The sequence below is a fragment of the Plecotus auritus genome, assembly GCF_963455305.1.
Source record: "Plecotus auritus genome assembly, chromosome: 10".
Classification (NCBI taxonomy): domain Eukaryota; kingdom Metazoa; phylum Chordata; class Mammalia; order Chiroptera; family Vespertilionidae; genus Plecotus; species Plecotus auritus.
Window position 1 is genome coordinate 26,677,817 of NC_137785.1, and position 12,073 is coordinate 26,689,889.

Consider the following 12,073-nt stretch of genomic DNA (forward strand, 5'->3'; position numbering starts at 1 on the left):
CATGTTTTTTAGGAAGTTTTAAAAAAATGTAGCAGTTCATTTTCTGAACTCTCCTGGCTCTGTTTTTCTCTCCCACCTTTGATTTGTCTCTGTCACTGTTTTCCCTGTCCTGTATATTTTGTATTCTGTTTTCAGTCATTTCGTTTCAGTGTGTTTGGCTTACAGTGAGCTTTGGATGATTATTTTTAAGCGTTCATAGGCCCCAGAATGTTCTAGGCCTTCTGGACTTTATTGCAGACCTCTTGCATTTGTCTCCTGTGGGATTGTGCTCATTTCCTGGTTTCAGCTGCTGTTCTCAAGTTGACACATTACTTCTCTCTTCTCCCTGCTTCTACCATGATGATCTTGTCTCTGTCAGTGGTGTGTCCCTACTTGCTTGCATTTTGGGGTTTGTTCGGAAGACCTTATCACTCAGTTCTGTTATGGACATTGACCTGGTTTTGCTATCCTAGCTGCTCCATGTGTTTTTTGGGGGGATTTGAGGAGACTAACAATCTTTTAGTAAAGGACTCAGTCAAAGTTCCTTTGAGAGCCTTTGTTTCTCATCCAGATTGGTGGTTATCAGTCTCTTTATTCTTAAGGACTCTTGATGTTTTCTCACCTCATTCAGTCTTGTATGAAGTGATCATACATTTGATTAGATGTTTATAAAGGAAGATTTAAGGGAGGAGATTGGTTCCTCCTACAAATTATCTTCCCTATGAAATTCTGGAGCTATCATTTAAGCTGTAGAATTTAAGTCTGGACAAAAGAGAAGAGGAATCATGTTGTTTATAGGATTTAAGAACACGTGTGAAACTTGCAAATTAATTTAATGTTTGTTGGAACTTATCTTTAAAAGTTGCTGTCAGGAGATTCCGACTTGAAAGTAGATTATCTGAAAATTGTAAGTTATCTCTCTGCTGCCCCACAGGAGTTGTGTAGGGATGGTAAGTACTTACTGATGAAAGGAGCTGTGCTGTAGAGTTGAGTGCATGGTTTCTGCCCACAGGGAGCATGTAGTCTAGGTGGGAAAATAAATAATTTCTTTTATAAATATTTACTTGTAAATACATAATATAAAGTATAATAAAATAATATTACAGTGACATTGATTCCTGAGTTCTTTAGGATATCCTCTTTTTCAAGTACTAAATTTGGATATCTGATTGAGAGATCATATTTAGAATGATATGGCCTCATTTTTGTTTTGGAAAAGAAGGTTTCTCTAGGCCTAATCAAAGTGTTTCAGGATCAGGAAGAAAGTAACTGACTCTATTCCAGACACAATGCTAGGCTCAGGGATGACAGCTCACACCAGAGGTGGCCCTGCCCCAGAAGGTGCCCTGTAGATAGGATGGCAGTGCTCTTGAGCATAGCAATGGGCTGTGTTGCAGTTCATGTCTGTGCTGGAAGCCAAGGGGAAGCAAAACAGAGGAGCTCAGAGAGGGTGTAGATTTGAGTAGCAGAAATGGAGTATGGGGATAGCCTTGGCCGAAAGGTCCATTAGGTAAACTTTGGGAGGTGAGAGTTTTATTATTGGTGGAGACAACAGTGCGATGGTTTTCTGGGGTGTGGTGTGAGCTGATACCCCATGGGGAGCAGGTGGAAGATAGGATGTATTCTGTGGGCAGTAGAGGACCATTGGAGACTTTTGGCTCGGGGATGACGTGTTTAAGCCATTTTAGGAAGGTGACTTTGGAGGTGGTGTGAGGAATGGGTTGATAAAGTGAGAGGCTCTCAGGTAGGGCTAGACAGAAACAATGAGCATTTTTTGAGCTATTTCTCAATTCTCCAAAAATGCTAATCTTTTGGTGGTTTGGGGCAAGAAGAACCCTATATTAAAAATAAAATTTGTGGACATCTGATGTTCTCTTTTTATTTTTATTATCCTCACCTGAGGATATGTTTATTGATTTTAGAGAGAGAGAGAAAGGAAGTGGGTGGGAGAGAAAGAGAAAGAAACATCAATGCGAGAGCGAAACATTGACATGTCCCAGGGATAGAATCTACAACCTAGGTATGTGACCTAACTGGGAATTGAACCCACAGCCTTTTGGTGCACAGGATGACGCTCCAACCAACTGACCCACCTGGCCAGAGCCTCATGTGCTCTTGAATATGTATGGTTAGCAGTTTTCATTTCACAGGTCACAATCATTAATCTCCCTCTCTGCTCTTGTGTTTGTTTTGTAGGTGACAGAATCCTAGTCCTGTGTGAGTTTGATTCTTGCTTGTTGACTGGCCCCTCTTCTCTCCTTCTGGATGATGTCAGAACAGGATCTGGCGGACGTGGTGCAGATTGCAGTAGAAGACCTGAGTCACCATCACCCAGGTATAGAGCTGTGTGAGAGCAGATGGGCTTTGTTCTCTCCATTTTTAAAAAATCCAAAAGTGCGCCCAGCTGGTGTGGTTCATTGGTTGAGCATCTACCCATGCACAAAGAGGTCACCGGTTTGATTCCTGGTCAGGGCACATGCCCCAGTTGTGGGCTCAGTGTGGGGCATGCAGGAGGCAGCTGATCAACGTTGATTCTTTCCCATTGATGTTTGTATCTATCTCTCTCCCTTCCTCTCTCACTCAAATAAAAAGACCATATTTAAAATAAAAATCCAAAAGTGCTTCCAGAAGTTTTCTTTAACCTTTTAAAAAAAGAATGAGAAAAAGTGATGCATGTACTGTGTGGAAGGTCCATTCTCAAATGGTAGCCTTCTAGCACCTTGTCTGCTCTTCCCTCCTCTGATGTGCACAGGTACTTATAGTCTCTGCTTCCCCCCTCCTTCCCCCACCCATAGGGGCCTCTGTGACAGCTTAGTTCCTTACAGTTTCTCCCTTTTATTTTTATTTTTTTATTATTATTATTTTTAAAATTTCTTTATTGATTAAGGTATTACATATGTGTCCTTATTCCCCCCAAACCCCCCACCTCCCATTCATGCCCCCAACCCCCTGTTGTCTATGTCCATTGATTAGGCTTATATGCATGCATATAAGTCCTTTGGTTGATCTCTCCCCCTTACCCCCACCCTCCCCTACCTTCCCTGAGGTTTGACGTTCTGATTGATGTTTCTCTGTCTCTGAATCTATTTTTGTTCATCAGTTTATGTTGTTCATTATATTCCACAAATGAGTGAGATCATGTGATATTTATCTTTCTCTGCCTGGCTTATTTCACTTAGCATAATGCTCTCCGTCTCCATCCACGTTGTTGCAAATGGTAAGAACTCCTTCTTTTTTAGTGCAGTGTAGTATTCCATTGTGTAGATGTACCACAGTTTTTTAATTCACTACGCTGTTTCCAAATCTTAGCTATGGTGAATTGTGCTGCTATGAACATAGGGGTGCATATATCCTTTCTGATTCGTGTTTCTAGTTTCTTAGGATATATTTCTAGAAGTGGGATCACTGGGTCAAATGGGAGTTCCATTTTTAGTTTAGTTTCTCCCTTTTAAAATTTACTATTGTAATGGTCATGGAAATCTTACCATGTTGATATGTCCGAATTGACTGCATTTATTTGACAACTACATGGCATTCCTTTTATAGGTGTCATCTCACTTATTGAACTTTCCTCTTGTAGGTGGCATTTATATTTTTTGCACTGTTTCTATTTCATATAAATCCCTGCAATAAAGATCCGTGCAAGTATATCTTGGAAAATCTTTTTTTTATGGTAAATTCCCAGCAGAATTGCTTTGTATGTTTACAATTTTGATAAGACACTGACAGATTTCCCAGAAATGTTTTACTATGTTACTATTCCATCAGCTGAGTGAGAACAGCTATTTTCCTACACATTGGCTAAGGCTGGTAATTTTTCTTACTGATGTTAAAAGCATTCATCTACTTTGAAACCTTAATTAAATATTTGTTTTAAGAAGGCCTCATAAGGGAACCCTAAATTTCAAGAACTTCACTTATGAAAAAACTTTGTCTATACTTTTACTTTGTAAAAGGATTTCTCAGTAGGTTTCCTCTTTATTTTTTTGCCTTAAAGTTTTCAGTGTTTTAGATATAGTCACAAGTGCACATAATTAAGTCACTGAATGTCTGTTGCCTGTTTTTTTCTTTTAGAATAGTGGAATTAAAATACTGAGTTATTTTTCCAATAGAAAAGAGAATTTTCAGAAAGCATGATGTCTATCCTGTATGATCTATTTGATATGTTAATTGGGAAATATTTCATTTGGAAATTAGTTATGATACAGAAGGGGAGGGTAAATATAAATAATTTTGGAATTAAATGAGCGGTCATAAAGAAATGAAGTGCTTCACTTCAGGAATACTATTCTTTAGTCAGTTTCCCCCTTATTTTGCTTCTGATTTTTTTTTCACAGATAGGATTCTATTTTATTTGTCACCATTGAAAGTCTAAATTTTAAACAGATTCTTGGACTTGGGGCTCCTATCCATCAGCTTGTTCAACATTAGCACCTGTCTTATCTCTAGTAGTTTTATTGGAGCTGTGACCTTCACCACGAAGGTTCATGAGTTTTCCCAGTTCAAACTTGGGCTTCTTCAGCATTTTTACTTTTCTAACAAAGACATCGTGGAATGGATAAATAGGTTGGCAAACCTTTCTTCTATCTTTTCCAATGCTGTCTGGAATAAACTTATTGATCACTTCTATGAAGTCATTTGTACCTCTCAGGTCATGATTTCCATCATCTTCTTTCGGGTTTGGTGGACCTGTTGATGCTGAGCACAGGAGGTCTTCCGAATCTGATTGTTGTGATTTTTAGTAAAACCAACATAGAATAGATGAAGTAAATAACCATTGGTTGTTTTGACATCAACATGAGCTTCAGTCATGCTCTTTCATTTTATCACGGGTAAGATCCATGCTGTGGAAATCAGGTGGTTTTGCCCTGCACTTTCAGTAATTAGCTTGAATTTTCTAACTGCATTGTCATCATTCTGCAGATCAGTTTGGCTCACTTCAAAACCATGACCCTTGAGACCATCAGATGTGATTTTTGGTTCCTTGACTAGTGTTTTTGTGACATTTCTTATATGGAACACAGCTGGTGCTTTCACATCACACTGATCTTTCTTAGAAAAGAGATCACCCATTTTCTTGGCTCCCTTTTAGCCGCATAGTGACCTGTGCACTTGGCTTCCCCTGTGTTTACCCCTAACGCCTTTTGTTTAATTATTGTCAGCTACCATGGTGCTGCTCAGAGAGCCAAAAGCTGCTTCTGATTTTTTTAGTAAGAAGCACTATCACCTATTAACTGGAAAAATCAAGAGCCTCATCAGATCATTGAACAAAGTTGGGGATGAGTGCAGCTCTTCAACTACAATTTTCTCTGTAAAAACTAACCAATTTGTTTAGAGCTAGAACTTGTAGCTCTGACCTCTTTAGCACCACACCTTAGATACCTTTGAACTTAAAAAGAAGCAGCACTATCACTGTATATAGCAATTTAAAAAATATCCGTGTTTATATTTTGGTAGGTGAACAACAATTTCTTTAGAAAGCGCACACTGCAATGTTATAAAAGAGAAATGTTCCATTCACATAAAATTTAAGCATTTTTAGAACTATTAAAATTTTGATAGCTGACTTCCTACATAAATTCCCTCTTTGTAGATTATAGTCCAAGGAAGGCATAGAGAAGTCATTTCTAATCTTGTTTTGTTCCTTCTCTGTTCCTTAAATAACTGGGAATTATAGTTTATTGACTGTTTAATGAGAACCTGTATTCAAGGCTCTCTGAGGCCTTTACGGGCAGAAAGCCTGCAATTTTTGACTCAAAAGAACTTGCACACACCCAGCAAATACCATGGTGCATTACACATGTTTGTATTCAGAATGGGTTTAAGATTGAGATTATTTTTCCCTCATCTCTAAAATATGACCTTTATGAAATTTAGAAGTATAGTTAAGCAAGTAGATTAAACAAAAATTTCCCATAATCCTAGTAATAGAACTGCTTTTAAAATGTTGGCATGGCCCTAACCGGTTTGGCTCAGTGGATAGAGCGTCTGCCTGCGGACTGAAGGGTCCCAGATTCGATTCTGGTCAAGGGCATGTACCTTGGTTGCGGGCACATCCCCAGTAGGGGGTGTTAAGGAGGCAGCTGATCGATGTCTCTCTCTCTCTCATCGATGTTTCTAACTCTCTATCCCTCTCCCTTCCTCTCTGTAAAAAATCAGTAAAATATATTTTAAAAAAAATGTTGGCATGTATGTCCTAATTTCCATTTAAAAATAAATGTTTAGGTTTTGGTTTTGCTTGTACTCACCATACAGCTGCACTTACTTCACTTGTCTGCATGTAACTTTCTTCGGACCTATCATTGCAGGTGGTTGTGCTGGCTTTAAAATGAGTATTAAGCCCTGGGTGGTTTTGCTTAGTATCTTTACACTTTCCATAGATCATCGGCCTTCGGACTGAAGGGTCTTGGGTTCGATTCTGCTCAAGGATATGTACCTTGATTGCAGGCTCCATCCCCGGCCCTGGTTTGAGGCTGTGTGGAGGCAACCAATCGACGTGTCTCTCACATTGATGTTTCTTTCTGTCTCTCCGCCTCCCTTCCACTCTTTCTAAAAGTCAATGGAAAAAATATCCTCAGTGAGGATTAACAAATAAAAAAGAGTATTGAGTTCTTTAATATAAATCTAAAAGTAATGCACACAAAATTATAACAAGCAGCGCAACAAAGGACAAAGAAGAAAAGAAACTATAGTCCTGCAGCCAGTGGGAAGTTATTGGTAAATCCTGGTACTGGTGCCTGTGCCGTCTGCCACAGACACATCTTCTTTTACGCATCTGCTTCATTGCTCTTTGCTTCCAGCCTGAGGTGCTTCACGCTGCCAAGGGGCATGGAGTCTTCTTTTCTGTGGTTACAGGATCCAGCTGTGTGGCTCTGGACAAGTCACTTAACCTCTCTGGACTTGTTTTCTATTCAGCAAATTAAAAGGATTAAAACGATTGCCAAGGTTTCTCTCTGTCCTACTAGTCCTGGTATAATTACAAGTTTTCTATAGAGGTGACAAGAGTTTTGGGAACCTGTGTTTTGCTAACCACAAACACTTGTAGACGTGGATTTCCCCCCTTTTTACTTAATTAAATGAATATTCATTTTTATCTATTTTTGTGGAGGTGGTCAAAGCATTTCCTGCCCCACAGGATCCACTGTGCAATGATCTTAGGTAGGCAAGATGCCTTTTTTTTAATTTAATAAATCTTTATTGTTCAGAGTATTACAATTGTTCCTCTTTCCCCCCCCACCCGGTTTCCCCCCCACTCTCTGCCCTTACCTCTCCCCCACTGTCCTCATCCATAGGTGTACGCTTTTTGTCCAGTCTCTTCCCGCACCTCCCACACCCCTTTCCCCCCGAGAATTGTCAGTCCACTCCCTTTCTATGCCCGTGATTCTATTATATTCACCAGTTTATTCTGTTCATCAGATTTTTAATTCACTTGATTTTTAGATTCACGTGTTGATAGACATGTATTAGTTGTTCATAATTTTTATCTTTACCTTTTTCTTCTTCTTCCTCTTCTTAAAGAATACCTTTCAGCATTTCATATAATACTGGTTTGGTGGTGATGAACTCCTTTAGCTTTTTCTTATCTGTGAAGCTTTTAATCTGCCCTTCAATTCTGAATGATAGCTTTGCTGGGTAGAGTAATCTTGGTTGTAGGTTCTTGCTATTCATCACTTTGAATATTTCTTGCCACTCTTGTCTGGCCTGCATAGTTTCTGTTGAGAAATCAGCTGGCATTTGTATGGGTGCTCCCTTGTAGGTAATTAACTGTTTTTGTCTTGCTGCTTTTAATATTCTCTCTTTGTCTTTTGCTCTTGGCATTTTAATTATGATGTGTCTTGGTGTGGTCCTCTATGGATTCCTTTTGTTTGGGGTTCTGTGCGCTTCCTGGACTTGTAAGTCTATTTCTTCCACCAGGTGGGGGAAGATTTCTGTCATTATTTCTTCAAATAGGTTTTCAGTATCTTGCTCTCTCTCTTCTTCTGGCACCCCCATAATTTGGATGTTGGTACGCTTGAAGTTGTCCCAGAGGCTCCTTACACTATCTTCAAATTTTTGGATTCTTTTTTCTTTACTGGCTGAGTGTTTTTTGCTTCTTTGTATTTCAAATCTTTGACTTGATTCTTTCGGTCCTCTAGTCTGCTGTTAGGTCTCTGTATAATATTTTTTTATTTCAGTCAGTGTGTGTTTAATTTCTAGTTGGTCCTTTTTCATATCCTCGAGGGTCTCGTTAAATTTATTGGCCTTTTCTAGGAAATTCTTGAAAAACCTTATAACCGTGGTTTTGAATTCTATATCCAGTCATTTGTTTTCCTCCATTTCTTTCATTTGTGATCTGTTTCTTTGTCTCCGCATTTTCGCTGCTTCCCTGAGTTGGTAGAGTAGCTTTGTGTGGTAGGTGTCCTCTAGGGCACAGTGGCTCAGCCTCCCCAGTTACCTGAGGTGGACACTCTTGGTGCACCCCTTTGTGGACTGTGTGCTCAGCCTTGTTGTAGTTAAGTCTTGATTGTTGTTGGTATCACTGGGAGGAATTGACCTCCAGGCCAATTGGCTGTGAGGATCAGCTGTGTCTACGCTGGGAACACTTCTGTGCTGGAGACACTCCTATGAGACAAGACTTGCAAAATTGCAAAAGCCTCTGTGCTCAGCTTGGATGGGGCGGAGTTTCAGGGTGGAGCAGACAGCCTTGGTTTCCCGTCAGCCCTACCCTATGAGGCCCCTGGGTCTCAGTGTCCCTCGGTATTCGCTGCAAGCACCTCTGAGAGAAAGCCGCCCTCGAGTTTCGCCCACTGCCAGACAGTCCAGTTTCTCCCCGAATGAGTCGGGGTTCCCAGAAACTTGCCCGGAACTGGAGTTCAGTGCAGTCGGGAGCTTCTGTCTCCCTCCTGCTTTAGAAAGCCAGCCGCGCACTCAGCCTCTCATGCATTCAGCAGTCAGTCCTCTCTACGCGCGCGTGTGCCCCCGGACCTCTGCCTTCCGCAGCTCCCAAGTCTCAGTGTGCTTTCTTTTTCCTGACAGTCCAGATTCCCCCCGAATGAGTCTGGTTTCCCAGCATCTCGCCTGGGACTGGAGTTCAGTGCAGTCAGGAGTTTCTTTCTCCCTCCCGCTTTAGAAAGCCAGCCGCGCACTCAGCCGCCCATGCACACAGCCACCCTTCCCCTCCGCGTGCGAGCCTCCGTACCTCAGCTTTTTGTAGCTCCTCTGAGTCTCAATGTGCTTTCCTCTTTTCTTCTAGTTGTAGAATTTCCACTCAGCCAGCTTTCCTGTGGTTCTGAATGGTGTCCGTTTTGTCTTTTAGTTGTAGTTTTGATATTGTTGTGCGAGGCAGCAGTTTAGGTGTTTACCTATGCCGCCATCTTGGTTTCTCTCCAAGATGCCTTTTGTTATTGTCAGTCCTCGGCTGGTTCCTGCAGAGGAGCTTTGTGTAATCACCTCCGGGAGATCACTTTACTACGCCTGCCTAGGAACCATGAAAGGTTTGTGTTTGAGTCATGGGACTATGCAGTATCTTTATACTTAAGAGTTTTGAGATGAATTATCGAGTATGTATAAGTTTAAAGGCATTGACACTCTTTTTTAAAAAACTGAGATCTTACTTGGAATCTCAAGATAGCCTGTTGAAGTGGCAGTGCTTTTATTGAGATAGGGCCTGGGCTGTAGTGACCTGTGCACTTGGCTTCCCTTGTGCTTGCCCCGACCCTCCCTGAACAGATGAGAGATCTAACGCCAGCCAGATGCACTGTGTCCACATCTGTGGACAGCCCATTGTGAGGGGCTAGAGCAGTGGTGGGCAAACTTTTTGACTCGAGGGCCACAATGTGTTCTTAAACTGGACCGGAGGGCCGGAACAAAAGCATGGATGGAGTGTTTGTGTGAACTAATATAAATTCAAAGTAAAGGAGCGGAGGGGAGAGCAAGAGAACCAGATAGAACAGCCGGATCCGGCCCGCGGGCCATAGTTTGCCCACGGCTGGGCTAGAGGGTTCTTCCTTTTGCGGTAGTTACTGTGCTACAGCATGAGCTGGTACTAGTTCCAGCACCCGTGTGGGCCTGGTGGAAGAGGGATAGATTTCCTTGAGTGGAGGTGGTTGAGCACAAAGAAGATTGGAGGGGCAAGACCTGGGACTGTCAGACATCATTGTCTAGGTGAGGCAGGCATCTTCTGTCCACAGCGAGTTTATCCTGCTTGATTGTAGCATGGGATGCATTTGAAGGGAGGTCTGACGATAGCCAAAGTGGTCAGGCTCCATAGTTTTTCTCCATGGGTGGATACTCCCACAAGTGCTACAATAAGTGCACTTCTGTGTTTACATGTATATATACACAATATTATAATATACATGTTCTGTTTGTATATATATATATGTAATGTATATTCTCATATACTGGTACACATTTCTGTAGAATAGATTCACAAACTGATATTACTGTTAAAAAGTGAGTTAAAGCCGAAACCCGTTTGGCTCAGTGGATAGAGCGTCAGCCTGCGGACTGAAGGGTCCCGGGTTCGATTCCGGTCAAGGGCATGTACCTTGGTTGCAGGCACATCCCCAGTGGGAGGTGTGCAGGAGGCAGCTGATCGATGTTTCTCTCTCATCGATGTTTCTAGCTCTCTATCCCTCTCCCTTCCTCTCTGTAAAATATCAATAAAATATATTTTTTAAAAAAAGTGAGTTAAAGCCATTAACTGGGTGGGCTGTCCACATTCCATTGTTAAGTGAAGATGAAAGATGCAGACAAATCTACTGATATAAGATGGCCTTGGCCCTCTGGTATATATGTAATATGTTTGTCTCCATGTGTGAACTTGTAGAAAGAGGTGAGGAGAAATATATCAGGCAATTACCATTGGTAATTAAGGCAAGGAGAGGAGAAGGAAAAAATACTGTAGCAAAATGTAAAAGTACTCATGGTATCATGTTCAATAAAAAATGACTATGATATTCTATCTATAATTGCAAATATGTAAATGTTTAGTGATTGACTAGGTCTAGAGCAAACAATCAGGAACAGAGAAACATGGTTTGCAGAAATGATGTGATTGTGGTCTTTGATTCTTTGGCTATCTTTAATATTGTTTTTGTAGCTAATTTCCAATGAAAGGAAGGTGGTTGGGACCTGACCGTATTGTGGCAGGCCTTGAATGTGAGCTGAGTTGCTTATTTGTGGGGAAGCCATGAATATCAGCTGAACATTGTGATGGGGAGGCATTGATTTTAGCGGCACTGTGGAGTAGCTTTCCATGTAATTTAATATGTTAAGTTTGGGACTGTTTTGATGATCAACATCTAAGGAGATGTAATAGCCCAGATAGGTTTTAAATTTGAAATGAGGTAGCCAACAGACATGACTTTAAAATTGGGAAAATATCACTATTATTGATTTGGTTTTATTATGCTGAAATTCAAACAGGGTAGCTGAGCAGAACACTGAATGAGAATCCTGTAGTTTTGGACTTAGGGAAATTACTTATCCAGTATCTCAGTTTTTCTTGAGATTAAGGAGAGATCCTATTTTCTCTCTGAGAGTTTTAACTTATAACTATGAAAAGGTAAAATATGAAACAGGTTGTATCATTTCTCATTTTAACTTTAAGGTGTCAGAATGGTTTACTGTTTTAATATTAAAACAGTCTGTAAAACTTTTCACATTAAAGTTTCAATCTTTTGTTTCTGCTTTGGTTTTCAGTTGTACTGGAGAATCATGTAGTGACAGACGAAGATGAACCAGCTTTGAAACGCCAACGATTAGAAATCAATTGCCAGGACCCTTCTATAAAGGTAAAAATACAAACATATTTTATTATTTAGTTTCCTAGGGCTGCCATAACAAATTGTCAAAAACTGCGGAGCCTAAAACAACAGGAATTGATCCTCTCACAGCTTTGGAGACCAGAAGTCTGAACGCAATGTGTGGGCCGGGCTGTGCTTCCTCCAGAGACTCTAGGGGAGGATCTTTCCTGCCTCTTCTGGCTTCTGGTGGTTCCAGATGTTCCTTGGCTTGTGGCAGCATCACTCCAATCTCTGCCTCCATCCTCACACTGCCTCTTCCCTATGTGTCTGTATGTTTCACTTTCTCTTACCTTCTAAGGAAATTA

The 12,073-nt window shown here is 40.9% G+C and overlaps 1 protein-coding gene and 1 pseudogene across 7 annotated transcripts in view; one reads left to right on the forward strand and one right to left on the reverse strand.

Moving 5' to 3' along the window:
• The window catches only part of BANP (BTG3 associated nuclear protein), a 160,710-nt gene that overhangs the window by 28,625 nt on the left and 120,012 nt on the right, over positions 1–12,073 (forward strand). For all 6 annotated transcript variants that reach the window (XM_080643796.1, XM_080643795.1, XM_080643797.1 and 3 more), the window contains exons 2-3: positions 2,176–2,314; positions 11,665–11,756. In XM_080643796.1, the coding sequence (XP_080499922.1) occupies positions 2,245–2,314; positions 11,665–11,756 (162 nt within the window). In that variant the 5' untranslated portion in view covers positions 2,176–2,244. The remainder of the gene's footprint in view (positions 1–2,175; positions 2,315–11,664; positions 11,757–12,073) is intronic.
• Positions 4,358–6,364, reverse strand: LOC308235243 (small ribosomal subunit protein eS1-like; annotated as a pseudogene). Its single transcript has 2 exons — positions 6,245–6,364; positions 4,358–5,064 (listed from the first exon to the last, which is right to left on the reverse strand). The product of its transcript is annotated as a small ribosomal subunit protein eS1-like (transcript).